At 40.9% G+C, this 18,840-nt stretch overlaps 1 protein-coding gene across 1 annotated transcript; it reads right to left on the reverse strand.

The window, feature by feature from the left end:
* Window positions 1-888: 888 nt before the first annotated feature.
* On the reverse strand, window positions 889-17,418 carry LOC133954602 (FYVE, RhoGEF and PH domain-containing protein 6-like). Its single transcript, XM_062389010.1, has 20 exons — window positions 15,293-17,418; window positions 12,773-12,923; window positions 12,515-12,576; window positions 11,718-11,748; window positions 9,182-9,333; window positions 8,052-8,208; window positions 7,800-7,887; window positions 6,891-6,941; window positions 6,731-6,789; window positions 6,278-6,349; window positions 5,735-5,803; window positions 5,072-5,155; window positions 4,910-4,989; window positions 4,686-4,788; window positions 4,407-4,553; window positions 3,726-3,831; window positions 3,519-3,613; window positions 3,073-3,201; window positions 2,367-2,506; window positions 889-1,921 (listed from the first exon to the last, which is right to left on the reverse strand). The coding sequence occupies exons 1-20, from the start codon at window positions 17,302-17,304 to the stop codon at window positions 1,885-1,887; spliced, it is 3,825 nt and encodes a 1,274-aa protein (XP_062244994.1). The 5' UTR covers window positions 17,305-17,418; the 3' UTR covers window positions 889-1,884.
* Window positions 17,419-18,840: the final 1,422 nt, after the last annotated feature.

Below are 18,840 nucleotides of genomic sequence, written 5' to 3' on the forward strand. Positions count from 1 at the left end.
ACATATATGTGTCACTTTTTAACTGCAGTATTAATTTGTCTGTGAAATTCAATTGCTGAATGTACAATCATTCCACTTTACATATTCGATTTATCTATATATATGTTTTTTTGTTATATTGGTTATACTTTCTTACATTTATAAGTAGTGCATGCAACATATTACTTAAGTGATGTCTTTTTTTGACTGCCCTCTTAATGCTGTTATGTTTCAAACCTCGCCAATGTGGGACTAATAAAGGAATATCCTATTTTCTCTAATCTTATTTTATTATCTAATATTCTTATATACCTTTTTTTTAATTCATACTATATGGTATTGAATGTAAATGTATACCTATATATTTACTATAGCTTGGTTGGTAAGGTAATTTCTACTCGTATGAATCAATTCAATAGCATTTTATACTTGTTTTGTCTTATCTGCATATATATGAATGTATCTGTCTACTCTACTATTTTACATGCTCCTCGCATTTGCCTGCTAGAGCTATCATCCTTTGCAACTGCACTCTACTCTCTACACGAACAGTATGGTGTATATTATGTAGATACTCATGCTGGGTAAAATTAATAATAGGGGAAATGTTGCTTAGACATGGAAACACTTCTGGCTTCATGTCAAGCTGAGCCTAAAATTGTATTTGTATAGTTCATTATTGGCTATACATCCCAAGTGTTCAGTTTATTTTATTTTACCTTCATATTAATGGGGGGTTGTCATCTGCTATATAAATTGCCTGCACTGTGTCTGCTCTGTGGTATGCTAAAATGACCTGATGCTTCAAACCATCATAAGAAATGTAATTACAAAAAAGAGAGGAGAGGGCAACATCAGTGGATGCTGTATAGTTCCTCTTTATGATAAGACATTTTAAAAATTGTTTAGAGGCTTTATTCTTTATTTAAGAAATCATTTACCAATGCTTTAAGCCTTTAGCACAAAAGCACAATGTGGCATCTTTTCTCGGGGCCATGAATCAACCCGATGCTCTTCAGTTGCTTTTTAAGACTCCACGCACTTAAAAAATGACCTATCTTCTGCAACAGTTACCAGTTTTCACACTGACATGGTTGTAAAGTCAAAGTATTTCAGTACATCATTAGTAAAGTAAAAATATAATCAAAACAAAATAGCAATTCGGTCACAGCCAAACAAGTAGTAATACAATTCAGAACACAGCCTTTTCTGTTATTTTAATGTTGAGGCATTGTTTCTCTTAGTTCTACTGAACTGAAATAACAAAAACACAGTAAAAAAAAAAAATTCATGGAACTTTAATAACATTTAATTTACAATTATCTATATTTACAGATTATAAATGTTTATGGGATATAATCTATGTACAACCATTTAAGTGACTTAAGTGCAAAACACTTTGCAGTATATTTATGTCAAAGTAAAGTAAATTAATGTCCAAAAAGTGAATATTTATTCCCAGATAAACTAGTTAGACTTCTGAAAATGAAACTTTCTTATACAAGTATTAAAAGTTGTGTCTTGAGTGCTGTAGGTCTAGATTTGTGTGAAATAAAGTACTAATCCCTGAATAGCAGAAAACATTTGCAAGATTTGTTTTAACATTTAGGCAAATGTGGATACAAATTAATTTACACTATTTATAAAAAATCTACAGACAATGGGCTTTATCTGACAAATCGGTGCTATCTATATCCAAACAGGCAACTACACAATTAAATTAAAATGTGACTAAATCTAAATGTTAAATTTAAACACAGCTAAAATAATATCTGTTGGAAAACACTGGTGTGTAAATTTCACCTCCAAAAGAGTGCTCTACAAACAATGGAAACGGCAACTACAGTAAATTTTAATAATTTTAAATATTGTCAGGTTAGAAAGTTTGTTGATGAACTGAAAGTGTTAAAGTACAGTGGCTTCTTTGAATGAGTCGATCCATCTGTAAAAAGAAAATAAAAATTATATTATAATTGTACAATTATCAGTCAACTTTACATGAACAGGACATAGACAGGACTGAAATGACGGTTCTCTCTAATCCCCAGTGTAAACATATGAGCAGACGTAGAAACACTCAACATAAAAGTAATGCACTTAACAAACAAGAAACCTGCTCAACATACAAGTAACACACAATCAACATGCAAGTAACTTGCACAACATACAAGTAGCACACTCAACATAAACGTAACACACTCAGCACATTCAGAACACACTCAACACATAAGTATCACGCTCAACCTATAGGTAGCACCACTTATAATTACACAACATTTCAAGTACTCAAGTGACATGTAGGTTAACAACATAGTACGTAGCCAAAAGGCATGAAGTAGAAAAGATATGAGTAGTGCAATCTAGTAGTATCACTCTTGATACTGTACCTTTGAGCTGTTTGTGCGTCATCAGCTTTAAAAATGTGGTGCAGTGTGTTTTTGTGGTAGAGCTTAAACTGTAACTCCTGATCTGAATCCACTTTCAGCATGAATCCTAACAGGGGCTGACTCTCTAAGGCCGCGACATCCTGCATGAAGACACAATGACACACACGTTAGAGGGAAATGAAATCAAGTCCTAGTCCAGTGGTCACCAACCTTTTCAAGCCCAAGGTCCCTTTGTAATTCCAAACGTAGGCCGAGATCAACCTCCCTGATATCTTCCAAAAAACCCTAACCCACTTAGGAGGGTTATGTTAGCAAATTCTGTAAAAGGCTCAATGTAGGAGCATAACTATTCACAAAGAAAGGCAGTTTTACACCTGTATCTGTTAAATGCACAATATTCATTTTAATAACTATTCTTATTTACAGAATGTGTTCAATACACAATATTTTGCTTCTTAGTTCCAACAATAAGTTCTGTCTAGTAGTCTTGTGTACTCATGTTAATAACAGTAGTTTACGGTTTACAGGCGCCACACACAGCTGTTCTGCAGAGCAACTGCAGCCAGTGAGTCCAGAGGGTTACGGGGATCGACAGTGAAGACTGTCGAGATCAACCAGTTGTTCGCCATCGACGGGTTGGTGACCACTGTACTAGTCCAATTATAACAGGCTGAAGATAGTCACTGAGACGAGTGGGAGACTTTACCTCACTTGCAGCGTATGTGTACAAGACTTTGTCTTTAATGACAAACCACAGCCTCTTCCCCTGCTTCTTATTGCCCTTTGACCTCTGGAGATAGCCGCTCATGGAGGAGTTGTCTGTGTTTGCTGACACCTGAAACAAGGAAAAACTAGAATTACCACCCACAGTAGTTTAAATCTACACACATTTCTTTTTCCAGACTCTTATGATGTCCCAGTGACCTTTGGCCACTGAAATCTAATTATATCTGTCAGTGTAAATAAATATTTGTGCCAAATTTAAAAGGATTCTCTCGAGGCGTCCCCAATCTTTTTGCGTTTGAAAGAATGGAACGGACGGACAACTCAAAAACATTATTCCTTCGGCCACTAGTTGACACCAGCACAGAGGCATAAAAATCCATCAGATGAGACTGCAGGGTTTTTTTTGTGTACAACTATGTCAGCCACCTCTTTGAGTGCAGATGGTTTCTTCTTCTGCTTCCTGGAAAAAGCAAAGGTGTTTCTGCCTCCAGGGGACAAAGCCTCTGAAATGGAGCCTTCATCTGATGAGCAGACAATGAAACACATTCACAGTGACGTTTCAGCCTGAGACAGAATGAAAAAACAGGGATGACAGTGTCATCGTGAATAAAGCTTGAAAACAGCTCCTCTTACTTTTCTGCTGCTGAAGAACAATGAAGCACTGGTCACACACCCGTGCTAACTGGTTCTTTAGGTATTCAAGGCAGTGTTTGTTGGAGGAACAGGACTGGCACACCACCTGATTGGATGATAAAGTATAACATACACATTTTTTTCTCTTGTTTTACAAAGCGATTAAAATGGGTTTGTGATCAACGTTTCCCTTATGAAACTACATTTGAATTCACTAGATCCACATTATTATTTGGAACTGCAAATACTCATAATTATCAGTCTCCTAAACATGTCTGATTATTTTCATCATGTATTGTATTTTATTGATCAACAAAAATGTGGAAAAATTCCCTATTTTACAATAATAGAAAGAAAGATTCTTGGACCCGCCCCTGCTCGGGATCCAGACCAAAATTAAATCACTACCTCCCTCACCCATTCCACATCCTTTCCCCTAGTTTCATGCTAATCTGTCCTATAATACGTGTGTAATCTTGCTAACTAAGATACATACATACAAACAAACAAACAGAAAGGGGGAATACATAACCTCCTTGGTGGAGGTAATAATTCACATTTTGAGAAATTTGCGAAATTTGCGGTCTTGCCAAAAAATAGGCCAGGTTTAGTTTAGTTTGAAAAAAACAAGATTTCAAGTGTTATTTCGTGAGATTTACAGGCAACTTTTTGTCAACTCACCTTTCCACATGCTCTGCAGTGGTGTCTCCGCCAGGTCAGGGAGAACTCACAGGTGCAGATCATGCACATGGTGGTCCGTGGGTCAGGGATCCATATCGGGGCTTTGGATCCCAAAGGAACACCATCACCACCGTCCGTCAGTTCTACCTGCGTTTAGGTAAAAGAAACAACATACTCACTTACTGCTCATAAAAAACACCTTTTTTAGATGTTATCACCTTATCATAATCTATATGTTTACAGTAAACATATAGGGTGTCTTTTCTGAGGTTGTCTTGCCTCCTCTAGAGGTTTGCCAGTTATAAAACTGATTTTCTTTCTGGTGTAGTCACAGATCGCTGAGGAAATGGCCCCGAGCCATTCGTCTCTCTCTCTTGCCGAACTACAAGAAGAGACAACAAAGAATAACTGCACATCCTGCACAGCATCAACACACCTATGCTCAACAATGAGAAACACATGCACTATTGGAAGATACTGTATCTCTTGATTGGGATCATTACCTTGCAGACAGAATGAAGGAGCGCTCCACACTCTCAATGTTCAGCTCGTTCTGATAGGCCTCCTGGCTTGGTTTGCTAACCTGTAAGGGATTTCACTGTGAGCAGCGGTGGCAGTATATATCTTGTATCTTGTGATAACACTGATGTGACAAGAGTTCTCACCCTCATCCCAGCCAGACACAGAATGTTGTTCAGCTTGTACTGACCCGACTGAACAGGGGTGGTGTACAGCAACATGTCGTTAAACTAAAGGAGAAATCACATTAAAAGATTATGATAAGATCCAGAGTTTTGGTGTGGTTGAGATAACCAGGGGTTAGGCTCTGTGCTAGTGAGTAAATAAACTGCTCTACAGTACATATAATGTGGTTAGGTAATTTATTATATTTTACCAGGGGGGTGGTCAGACCATTAGAGGGTATGGCAGAAATGGCAGGTTACCGAGGGGAATGAATTTTGGTCACTTTGGTTTAGAGTGGAGGGCCCCCCCACCCAAACAAATCACCCACTGTATATAGTACAAATTTGACCCCAAGACAGTCAAGAATCTCTGATCTATAATTGTCTTATAATTTTTCCAGCAGCATAAAAAACATTGCGAGACATGGATGATAGAACTTAATAACTGCTTGAAAAGGAAACATTTATTTAGAATGAGTATCGCTTCGGACATCTGATCATAAAGATTCTTTGCAGAGGAATTTGCAAAGATAGGGAAGATGGGAGAGAGTGGACTGGGCCGACGACACATTCATTACAGTGTTGCCATAATCATGTTCTGAAAGCGTGAAGCAAAGAGAAGTAACAGACAGATGTGAACTGTACCAGGAAGAACTTTCTGGGCTGCATGACCTTCCTGGCCAGTTTCATCAGGACGCCCTCCTTCAGGAAGATCTACAACAAAAATATGTCACCAGATAATTGAAAGCTCCAGAGGAGTCCTTAAAATTAGACTTTTTTATTAGTATTGTTTGAACTGTTTTTTTTTCTTTTGTAACACAATGTAATTTGAGCTGCTTTCCGACATGCACCTCTCCCTGCCAGCCCGTTGGTAAAAGCTGCAGTGAATGTAGAATACACCAAGATAAAGTCTGCAGAATTCACTGTGAGTGAGTGGGCATGTTGATGAAGTTCGTAACACATAACAAACAACACCTAATTCATTATTATTTAACGATAGCTATTTATTTTTATTTTTGAACGTTTCAGACCCGGACAACCTCCAACAATAAAGTCTGGATAAAGACTTGACCCAACTGTCTGCACATTTCAATTCTGAAAACAGCTGTAGATACACTTTTTAACAGCTTATATTTAAATGGTAAGCACACAATAACAACTCATTAAGCTACGTCAATCAGGTCTTACCCGCCCAGGCTGGACTATCTCATGATGGCCGTTCAGACTGCACTGCACCTGGATCAGCTTCTGGAAATTATCCTGAGATTTGTTTTTTAATTAGCGATCAGAATCATGTATGGAGCATTTCATAATGTTAAAGGTCCAGTGTGTAAGATTAAGGTGAAAGGGACAGAAATTGAATATAAAATAATCCTAGTGACGTTTTCACTTTTGTGTTTCAACTAAGTTATAGAAATGTTGCTGTATTTAGCCTAGAATGGGCCCTTTATATTGAAATACTTTATATTTACATTAGGAAGAGTCCAGGGTTACCACACTACATCAAGATTACTTCAGGTTCTCTTTCATGTTTGGAAAGGGAGGAAGAGGTGAGGGGGATCCAGCTGCAACATTCACTTAATTCTACACACTGCAACTTTAAGAGAACATGTTGATTTTCATATTTGAATCAGCTCTCACCCCTTGTTTCATGATGTCGTTGGCATGATTGGCCACCTCCTTCACAAGAGCAAGGGCAGCTGAGTAGAAAGGAAATCACATGCATGACAGAAAAAGTCTCAAATCCACTGAAGTCGTAACAGGAACATTTGCACATGTGCAATAAGGGCGTTGGATTTACCTTGTGTGTCCTTGTAATCACCCGAGTTCTCAGAGAGGTTTTTCAGATAATCTGAAATGAAATTCCACTCAGTGGCATCAAACACGAGGAAACTTCCTGGTACATTGGGTCACAAGGTTTCAGTGTTGTGTAGTAAATCATGTAATTCAATTATACAAGAGTGACGTGAGTTACATTCTTCACATTCTGGCACTGAGCGATCGACCCCGGTGCATTAGACTCATGACACTCTAAGCCCCCTCATGTTAAAGCTTGTGTTATGTAACTAAGATTTGGACTGCATTTCAAAAATCATATTATATGTCAGCAGAGGACGCAAGACTGAACCGTACACTGTGTTTGTTTTTGTGTACACCAGGGGGCAGCATGACGCCTACAATGGGATGTCACAGGCTGGTTGAACCGGTTTAGGAAATAGGATTTTAATGAATGATCTTGATTTAGATCAGGTTTGAGTTTGACTTAAAAATGATGCATCAAGAAGTTAACAGATTCACTTAATGCAGTGAAACTGACATTTCTTTCAGGGGCGAATGTAGGGGTGGGAGCAGGGGTGCAATGGCCCCAGCGGAAATCTGATTTGCCCCTGCAGTGCTGCTGTCCTGTCAGTAGTCTTTTTTCATAAGGTTATAATACTTACAATACAAAAGTTCGCTCAGAATTTGTATTACATTGTCTTTTTGATTTTACTCAATGTTCTTGAACAAGGTACAATTTTCTAAATAATCAGTGATGTGTGGCTTTGAATCAAAGCTACAGTAAATAAGTAATGACTTGTGCACCTTACTGAACCAGAAATAGTGCATGGATGTTGGACATTTAATTGGCCGCTCTGTGGTAATTGTGTCCCCTCTCTGGCCCATGATATGGACATTTCCTAGGACTGCCCCTGACTTCATAAGACGTTACCTGTGAGCAGCATCTGGTACTGAGGAATCCTCTGAATTGGCTTCAGTAGGTAATGCTTCAGGGCCAAGCCGGCACAGCGTGGAGTGGCCTTGGACAGATAATGAAACACTTCATAAATCATTTTCAGCAACACACACACACACACACACACATACACACACAAACAACACATAGATAAACAATGACGTCATATCGACCACAAAACATGCACCTCCCCCAGACAGACAGAACAGGTCTAACAGGCCTCGTTACCTCAAACTCCCTTACTACAGCTCCAAATGCTGGGTTCCTCTTGGTATGCTCTTCCAGCAAAGCCACATTCTTGTCAAACTCGCGGATGTAAGTGGAGTACATCTTCAGATAGGGCCCTTTCTTCAGGAAAATGTCCGCCAGCTGCGCACTCTCATTCCTGTGCACAGAATGAAATGGCGTGAGATTAACCAGGCCTATGTGACACCTCTATATGCATGTGTAACAATTCCAATGAAAACAATGTATTATTTGACAGCTCACGATTATTGCCTGATTCAAGAGATGCTTGTGTGAGAGTTAAATGAGTGTGTGACTACACCAAACGACGCTCTTTGGCTGATGTGAAGCATCAATATCATTTTGTTTAAAAAGGCTAATTCATATTTGTAAGGGCTAAGTCAGATGTTACGTCAGAGATTTCAGAAGAAACTGAGTTTCCCAGTCGTAACTTTGATTTGCAAGATGACACGAATTCTGTTTTCAAGTTTGAAAGTGGTAATTAAAGTAATGGCAGCATTTAATTAGAGCCTGATGACACAGTTGGTATGTTGTTTGATCACTGTCAGTGAAGGCTAATTAAATCACATCCACAGAGGCCTCATGAAGTCAATTAGCGAGTTTTTGAATGTTCTTTGAATGTTATGGGGTCTTTCCTTGTGGGGTTTGCATGTTCTCTTCAAGTCTGCGTGGGTTTTCTCAGAGTACTCCAGGTTTTTTTAATAGTTCCAACCCATGCAGATTGGGGTTAGATTGATTGGAAAGTTAACGTGATCGGTTGTTTGTCTCCTTGTCTGAGCGGACAATCCCCCAGTGCGTTGTTCGACCTCCGGAGAAATTCCGGACTCAATTCTCCGGACATCCTACGGAGTTCATGTCTGAAAACAGCTCATGTCGGCCCTGCGGTACACTGGCAACCTGTCCAGGGTGTACCTCGCCTCACACACAATGCCAGCTGGGTTTGTCTATAGCCCCCCTGCAACCCTTGCAGGATAAGTGATATAAAAAATGAAACGTTGGATGGATGTTACAAATCTTGAAAAATAACAAATGTATGGAGACATAGATGTTCACGTATTTTAGGCCATATGGTATACAAATATACCATATGGCCTGTGATTCTGTTACTGTACCATGTGGCCAATCTCTGCTTCAGCTCTCTCAGCAGGTCTTGGTTGAGTTCGTAGAGCTGTGGGAGGTAATACAGGATCTGGTTGAGAAGTCGCTCCTCAATCACGGGCTTCCCGTTCTGACGAGATGATTTGGACACCACATCTCGGAAGTCCTATTTACGTAAGAGAGGCGGAAAAGAAAAAAAGTGTCAGAAGGGACAAATACAGGAAGTCATCCAAAGGCACAGTGGGGAAATTCAGAATATGCTAAATGTTCTTAAGTTGTTTCTTGTTGAACTTCATCTTTACATATTTTCTTGAAAATGATGCGCAGTCTAAGAAAGGGATTAAGTATCACTGATTTAAAAGTTGTCTTCTCTACAAAGCCCAACACCAAATCTTATTAGATACAAGTCCAGGAACATTGAGCAGAAAAATAAATGATGACTATCTTCACATTGTCAGTTTCTAGTGAATCAGGACTACAGAGAGAGCACAGAGGAGCCGGAGGGCCCAGTTTCTGCTCCTTTTTCTGATGATGTGGAGGATTTTTGGTGGTTTATGTGGACACATGGCAAATAAAAGTGCTTACACACTGGGCAGCCAGCAGAGAGCTCCTGTGGTTAACATGTGCGATCTCTTCCTTCTACAACAGCTGACAGTGACGGAGGCGGGTCATGTGGATGTTAGTCAAAAAACATGGATGATTCACGAGAGAAGTAGCTGTTGAATATGTGTGAGTTATGTTTTGTTACTGACCACAGTGAAATGGCAACGGTAACTTATTGACTTAAACTGATTTGTAAGACCAACATCCCATTTATAGAGCTACAAGTCACAGCTGTAACTCTTTTTCTACTGTTTAGCATTTTAGAGACAATACGCATCCGTACAAAGAGCATAGCACTAACGTGGCCATCATAATGTGGAACACTGGCTGCCTGGTTAACATGAATGAACAAAGGCTAAGTCTCCTCCACATTCTTGCTGTGACTGAACCTCATTACCGGAAGCCATTCACCTTTGGTTCACAGAGACTCAACAACTTCCTGTCTGACCATCGCCTGTGACTCTGCCATACTTTGTTATTTTTTCACGACCGTCATCTGCTCATATGATGGTTCATCTCATCGATTCTAAGCCTTTAATTTTGATACATGAGACAAATGACTGTTAGCGGTATTCATCAGGTGTCTGTGTGTAAGATGTTCTTTGTTGCCTGTGTTTAATATTCATGATGTTGGTATTTTGTGGTTTTGATCGAAATGTCTCAACAGCCACGAGGTAGATAATTGCTGTGGCATATAATACATTCAGTACATTCTTGTTCTCCACAGGATGAACTATAATAACGTTGGTATCAGGTGCCATCATCAGGACAAAATGTTCATATCTCTATTAAATGACCAAACATTTACTTAAAACTAATGTAAACCCTTTAAGTCGCATGCTGTTGTCTCTGTTTCTTATTTGCACAAGCTAGCTCCAAACCTGGCGCTGGTCATTGTGGTCATTATGCCTGTCTACCGTAGCCCAGTTAGCATGGTTATCATGAGCATGTTAGCATGCATGATGTTAGCATTTAGTTAAAAGTGCTAAATGACCCACCACTGTGCACATGTTGGAAATTGTGTTAAACTAGTTATTAAAGCAACACTATGCGACTTCTAATAAGTAACAGCGCCCTCTTCTGCCACATGTGGTAGTTAATTCTGTGGTGCTCCGTGTCCGAGCCATTAAGTGTTTTTTCATGGTGCCAATCAATCTGTAAAGTGGATCTGTGCAGTCCCGCTGAATTTTACCCATGATTCCCGGCTTCCTGAACCAGAGGAGCAGCTGCTGTGACAAATACAACAAAATGTTTTTAGAATTATCGATAAATAAAAAGTTGAATGCTGAATATTGCAGCACCCCTTTCCTTATTCAAAGTCAGTGAACTATCAAACTAATTCTGAAGCTGCAATTTTAACGTAAATTTTGCAAAGTGTTGCTTTAAGTCCCACTTTTATACACTGCTTTAGCTTTTGTTTTGTAATTGTCTGAAAGAGTCATCAAGTCTACATACTCACTGAGAGAGAATAAGAGTAATACTGGTTTGTCAGCAGAAACTAATACTACTTACTGTTGTGCTAGTTACTCCATATTATATCTGTCGCGGAAATTTTGAGGGAAGTTAGCAAAGAAACCACATCATCACATCATGTTTGTGCCTTTGATACACTAATTATCAAATGTCCCCATAAAACACCAGAAGAGGATGCGACTCTTTAAGTATAGATGAGTGTAATGTTACAGTGAGATCACGCTACTGCTGAACTTCAGGGGAAAACCATGAGGAATGTGATCTGTGGGGATGAGACTGAGGGGAGTTGGCTCTCTTTTCTGCTGTATGGGGTGTGACCCAGTGGTTTGCTAATCGAACACATATGGAGAATGTGGGCTCTCTCAGTAGACAAGCACCAAGTACAATATATACAGAGAAACACCAGCCTATCTGCTCTTATCACAACAAACATGGGGCCCTGTTAGGGGTGAAGTGTGTGGGGAGAGTTCTTACGACATGAAGAAGCTTCAGGACATCGACAAACCTAGAACAACAACAAATGGGAAATGATTAATTATTTATGATGGATAAATACAGCAATAATGAGTCATTTCCTGAGTACAAGGAAAAATGTATTTTCTCAATTACCTCTTTTATATAGTCATTCTGACAATTGCTTTATTTGCCAAGGTTTTCAGATTACTGTCTCCAACCATTACAATGTAGTTGAAGGAAATGTTTACTCTGGAGCTTGCAGCTTAAAGTTTCTTTCACATAATGAAAAGACCTTCCTGTGAGTTGTTATTTCATAAAAGTAAAATAGTCTTAAACTGCTAATGACATTTTTGAATTATTATAATATCATAACTTGAATAATTCATGGTTCTTGATATAAACAATCATGAGGCTGTTTTTTATATGACTGATATTTATGAATGTTTGCAAAATAGGTGCTAATTACAAAACATGGCGAGACCCTTTCTGTGGTGTGTGTGACCTTGCACATAAATAAACATCTTTTCAGTTCTTCAGTGTCATTTTGCAATTTGGTGCAGATCCAAATAAAAACCTGAATCTGTTGAATATAAATGTGGTTTCAAAAGTGAACTTTTGGGCCTTGGCACAGGTATGCACTCTAAATGCAAAATTGTCAGTATATTTGAGGTGTCTTTTCACGTTAAATGGATATTTTCAAAACCTGGGCATGTAAAACCGAAATGCAGGGCTGCATCGTAGTAAGAGAGGAACATTTTATTTATCTTAGTAATTTAAGTGACCTTAAGATTTAAGAAAAAAATGAAGACTCTTACACACTCTCAGAGCTCATGATTTCAGTAGCGATGTGGTGAATCTTGCTCTTCTTCTGTCCACTCTGCGTCTCAAAAAAGCAAAAACAGATATGAATCGTGATTCATTAGAGAGGAACTACTTACTATAGATATGTGGATCCTGAATAAGTCTGCAGCCATTTAAATGGGCAGTGGTTGGACAGAATAATAGAAAACACCTGTCAGTAAAACACAATGCAATGCAAAACAAGTCATTAATCATGAGCAGCATCAACTCACCGCACTCTCCTCTGACTGCTCAGCGTCCCCTTTACTTGAGATGGAGCTGCTGTCGTTCTCGTCCTCCTCGTCTGACGACAAGGTGTTTACCATAAAATCATCATCGGACGGGCCATCGCCCAGGGGTTCCACCTCCTCACTGGCAGAGCTTCTGTTAAAAGGTGCACAATGTTTGAAAGAAGAAAGGAGACAGATGTCAAAGCATGAACTGTGCAGGTTTTCAGGATACACACTAGCAGCTGCAGGCATTTATCAAAAACACTGAATGCAGCCCAACGTGACACAAACCTGAGTCATTCCAATGGCACATGATTAGAATATAAAACAAGGCCACAAGAAAGGATGTTGTTGTCGTAAGAAGTGGGCGAAAGAGATGAGGCCCATTTTTGTCAGAACAGCAGTATTCAAACATTTCCTGCCATGATCAAGAGAGGGTCATAAAAATAAAAGCACACAGGAAAGGCAGCATGATGCAGCAGGAAAAAACATTCAATGATTGTAATCAACACTGTCAAATGACACAAGGCCTGGTCCGGCTGCATGCCTCCACACACAGAGCAAAAACACTGCCAACAAGTCCACCTGAAGCAAAGTCCAAACCAGACACTGACCACTAGTCGCAGTCGTCACACACTTTGTTCGTTTAACCTTGCAGCGGAAAAATGATGATGTGAAGAGCGAGGAGGAAACTGCATCAAAGACAAACCTCATATCTAAAATACCAGAATCCCCTGAGGGAGAACCACGTGTAAAACAACAGCACCGCCCTGCACTGAACTTTAGAATATTAAAAAAAGCAACAAAAAAAAGAAAAAAAAAAAGTCACTGAGCCAGAGTCAGTGGTTCTTTCCTAAAATAAGGTGTCTACATTAGTTGTTGCATTTAAATGTGACTGGTCTGTGTTTGTGAGCTGCTCAACGTGTTTTCGACATGTGTTTGTGGAACTAAAGCTGGCGACACGCTAAGCCACAGGAGGCAGAATGCAAATTTGCAAAGTGTAATCCTATTTTCCCCACTGACTTCTGCTTACTGGTCATTCATAACATAACATACATTCTTTACAAGATGAGGAACATTACCAACATCCCTCCAAGGAGTTTACATTTAATAAAAGTTTAACTGGGCCAGTTAATCATCAAACTAGCTGGTGTAGATAAAGGGCCAGTACAACAAAACAAAATCGGAATATTTCATTTTTGATGATTACAGGATCTGAACATTTAGGATCATTTAAAACCCGTTTCTTGTTCCAGAAACGTTAACAGTATTGTTTAGATTTGAACCTGATTAAGTTTAAATCTGAATAAGACACTGTCATGTAAACAGCATTCTCTGATTACTCGAACCTGAATAAGGTCATACTTGGAATAAAAAATAATCAAGGCATCCAGATCGAAAGCTTAAGGTGACCTCACATTTTCTGTCATGGCTCCCACCCTCTGGAACCGTCTTCCCTGAGTTATAAAAAAAAAGCAGAGGCGTCAACAGTTTTAAGAGGTTGTTAAAAACTCAGCTATTTCGCATATATTTTAACTTGGTCTAGTCCTTATGGTTCTATCGTTTTTGCTTGTCCTCTGTGTAGATTTTATTCTTCTGTTGTTCGTGCTTTACTCCGTTTTTTCCTGTTTTTTATTTTAATGTCTGTACAGCACCTTGTAACTTTGGTTCTAAAAGGTGCTTTATAAATAACATTTATTTACTTTCTTACTTATTCACATTATAACATCCTATTGGGGTCTTTGCAGCCTTTTGACATCGGCATTTGTAACAGTTGCTAACCAAAGTCATAATCAGACTATTCTCTGTAACATGTAAATGTGAATATAAAAGGAGCAACTTGTGTAAACATCATCATCCAAGCTAGATTGTGATTTCTACCGATAATGTTTTGCGCTCTAAGATAAAAATCTATCTCCTCCATTGTGTTTGAGTGACACCAAAATCATCACCTACATCTTAACAGCTTGAGAGGAAACGGATGAGATAGCCCTTTTAAGACTGAAACACTTGTATTTTAAGTGTCTTCTCAGCCTCGGTTTGAAAAGCTGCAGAGATGTGGTGCACTTTAAGACCAAAGGTTCTCCAGTGTGGCCTTCGATCACAACCTGTTGCATTGAAGTGCATATTTATAGAAGCATTGTGTAAATGAACCATCTGAATATTTAAGTCAACCCACAACCACCTGAGAGGCTTTATAAGCAACTCTCCGCCGTTCTTGTCAAACTCCCCAGACAGGAATCTGTAACAACCAAAAAAAAAAAAAGACAATGGCCCTGTTCATACCTGGCATTATTGTGTGACTCAGCTGATCTGCTTACAAGTGTGACCTGTGTCTCAGTGAGCCTTCCTTTTTTACAAATGATCCACAGTCACACTCTGTCATTTAATCGTTTACACATAAGTGCTGCCGCTTGGAGAAGCCTCAGGACTCAGAAAACAAGAGCAACCACCCCTATTTCCTCAAAGGAAATTCATATGTGAGGTTATATAGAGACAGAAATGAAAGCCAACACAATCTACCTTTCGTAGTCTGTCGGTGGGAGACACTGTTGGTTTCCAGAGTTTTTCTCAAAGGTCATGTACGGCTCCTGCTCCTCATAAATGCCTTCATCGTTATACATGTCGCCTTGCCAGGCCGGAGGCTGCGAGAAGGTCCCAATGTAGACGTTCTCGTAGTCTGGGATCTCCTCATAGTGACGGATGTTCTCATAGTGATCATCTTGATCCATCCCAGGGGGAACGTCATCTCCATCCACGCTTTGCTCCACTCCGATCAGAGGACAGGATAATTTACGTTCCAATCTTAGATGCTGTGAGAGGCTCTGACGTGCATCTCGGGGATTGTCAACACTCTGCTCATTGTCGTTGGCAGTGCAGTCCGGGCTCTTGCCTCGTCTCCCTTTCAGCTTAGGCAGCATCTTCACCGAAAGCTTCAAGTCCAGCAGTTTCCGGAAGGAGTTCCTCCTCGGTGCGTCGGAGCAAACAAGGTCGGCACTGCAGAACGACTTGGCTCTCTGTTTGCCCAGGCTGGACCGTAGGGGCTTAATGATTCCAGGTGGTAGGAGGCTTCTTCTTGCTCTCTCATCTGGGGGCAGAGGCAGCTCCCTCATCGCTCTCACCCTCAAAACACAATCTTGTCTGGGATCGACCTCCTGTCTTTTCTCATCATCTCCTAATTTCCCACTTTCTGTCTCCTCAGAGGATTCCTTCCTCCGGATCAACGTCATGTGGCTGCTGTGTCTCTGCGGCTTCTTCGGAAGCACTCTCTGCGCAACATTCTGTGCTGCCCCGGTGATGGCAGGAGGCTGGCTGATATCCGGCTGATTGAGCAAAGAGCTAAAAGTCGGACGATGCGTGAGGTCAATGAAGACTCTCTCCTGATCTTCCTTTCCTTCCATCTCCTTGTCCACCTCTCCGTTCTCCATGTCAACCGACACCTCCATCTCATAAACGCTGCTGTCCCAGCCCAGGTCCTCCTCGTCCACATCCTTTGGCAGCGTCTCAGGTGGCGCGCTCTCAGGTGCAGACAGAAAAGGCTTTTTCTTGGGTGGAGGGGCTGGCGGAGCACTGACCTTTCTCACAGTCAGAACAATCGGCTGCTTGTTTAAACTAACAGGTACACTGACAGACAGGGGTGTGCTGTCCTTCCCTTCCGATGACACCTTCACCTCTCTGACGTCCATCTCCCTCCCTTCCTGTACGAGCATAGTATCTTCCCTCTGCTCCTCCACCTTTTCCTGGGCAGCCAGAACAGCTGTCCTGGGTTTCCGTGGCACTGGGACTGGTTTGGGTTGGAGCACACAAGATATTTGCCCTGAGCCAAGAGCATCTTCCCTCGGCCCACGCCCAGGTGGACCCTGAGGTGATACGTTACCATTTGACTTATTACTGCGTGTACTGTGAGGAAGAGAGGGCCTAACGTTCACCACAGGACTGGAGGGAATGTCTTTGTGAGGATTTTTGTCCAAATTGAGCCGCTCTTGTAGAGGTTTATGGTGAGTGAGGTTGGTACTGGTAGAGGCAGACTCTGGTGGTTTATCACTCATCACGTGGCTCTTACTAGCTACAGTTCTCTCTCCACTCTCCACCACACCTCTTGTTGTTTGGGGAATCGTTCGTTTTTCTTCGCCTTTACCCTTCTGCAACTCTTTTTGCGTTTTGTCTCTGCCTGCCGCTGTGCTCCTGATGCACTGGCAGTTTTCCTGGCTGCACAAGCAAATAGGAATAATGTAATCCCAATCCGGCTTTTTGTTTTCTTGCTGTATTCCATTATGAGAGTTCAGCAGACCTACGGCGCAAGGGTTTTCTGTTACAGATGTTTGGTGCGGGCTCTTTGAAGCGAGGGGTTTGGACACCACGGCGGCGGATGTGAGTTTTGAGAGGCAGGGCTTGGGGGCCAGTACCGGTTTGACCCTCCTTGGCGTGCCGGGAGACGGGAGAGAAAGGCCGGCTCTTCTGGTGGTGGAGGGAGAGAGCCCCGGCCTCTGGGGCTGCACCAGCTTTGGTTTCGGGGCCAGAGGTGGTTTGTGCATGTCTGAGGAGAGAAAAATCGAATTAACACACACTGGAGATATTGAGCTTATCAGCACCACAGTCAAGCTAAATCTAAAACATATTGAAAATTGTAACTGGCCTGTATTTATTTGGCAGCTTTTCTAGTCTTAATTCGCAATGAAAGCGCTCTACAGCACAGTTTTCACATTCACCCATTCACACACACATTCATACAGTGCATCTACTTCCATTTATCACTGCTGGCTCAGCCAATAAGGGCCGTCAAGGGCTCAGCATCTTGCCACAGCCGCCCAAAAAGCCGCACAAATGACCATGTTTCCAATCTGACACTATGTAAGAATCATGTTCTCAAACTCCAGACGGCCTGTCAGATTTATTTTCAATCGGACAGATGTTGCTCTAATGGGGCTTCACTCCTTAACTAGTCAAATTCACTCTGCAACATTGATCCTGACAGCTTAGTGTAAAACTGTAAAGTACTACAGCATCTCTAAGGGGGGCTGGGGGTTCAAATATCACATGGCTTTTGTTTGCCACTGCACACAGCAGCACAGTAATCCAGCTAATGGCCCGTGTCAACATGGCAGAGGAGGAGGAGGAGCAGATGGGAGATGAAGAGTGAGGGGGTCACAGGGACTGGGAAACAGTCACGCAAACTGGTAGATCTGTCTGAACTACTGCCCTAAAATCTTCTGTGGAAAACTGTAACCATAACATACTGATGGGAAGGCTCAACCCAAATTTACAGAAACACTCTAATGCAGCAGTGGTTCTCAAAGTGGAGGATGGTCTCCCCTGAGAGTGTGTGTATGTGTGGGGGGTGGGGTTATAGAGTGACACCATTAATATGATTCATGTAGGAAAAACAAACAAACAAGTTTGATGATGCTGTGGTGGTGACCTCTACCTAACTCGGTTTGGATCCAATTTAATAAATTGCTGAATTTGTTTTGGCTTCTGAATCGCTGTTCTAAAGTAATTTAATCTGCAGGTTGTTGACACAAACAAGTTAAATTACCTAAATAATAATACATTTTTAAAAGGAGCATTGCCTGTACAAAACACACACGCGCACGCACACACATTTAAAGTTCTAACCGGGGACTGGGGTCGAAATAAACTTCAGCCACATATAAAATAGATGTAGCATTGTTTATTTGTATGAATACGAAATGAATATATAAACATCTGTTGTATTGTTTGTTTGTTTGTTTGTGTGTGAGAATTGCATCTAATGGTTATTAAAGCAGTGCTTTTAAAATTTCCTGGTTCACACACGAATCAAAGAACAACAGTTGTCTCTCTCTCACTCACCTGAACTCATCCTCGCTTCTCTCGCTTCACTTTCTTCTTCTGTCAGAACAGAGGAATCAAACCTTCTCTGGTCGTCACATCACGAAACGACGACTCAAACTAAGTTACTGACTTTGTTTCCTCGCGTTTGTCCGAGAGCAGCACTTGTGGTCCCGCTGACAACAGCTCGGAGTCACTGCAGCACCTCCGGCTGCCTGCGGTATGAACCAGGGAGCTTGTACTTCCAACCAACCACCACT

The sequence above is a fragment of the Platichthys flesus genome, chromosome 6 (genome assembly GCF_949316205.1).
Source record: "Platichthys flesus chromosome 6, fPlaFle2.1, whole genome shotgun sequence".
NCBI classification, from domain to species: Eukaryota; Metazoa; Chordata; class Actinopteri; order Pleuronectiformes; family Pleuronectidae; genus Platichthys; species Platichthys flesus.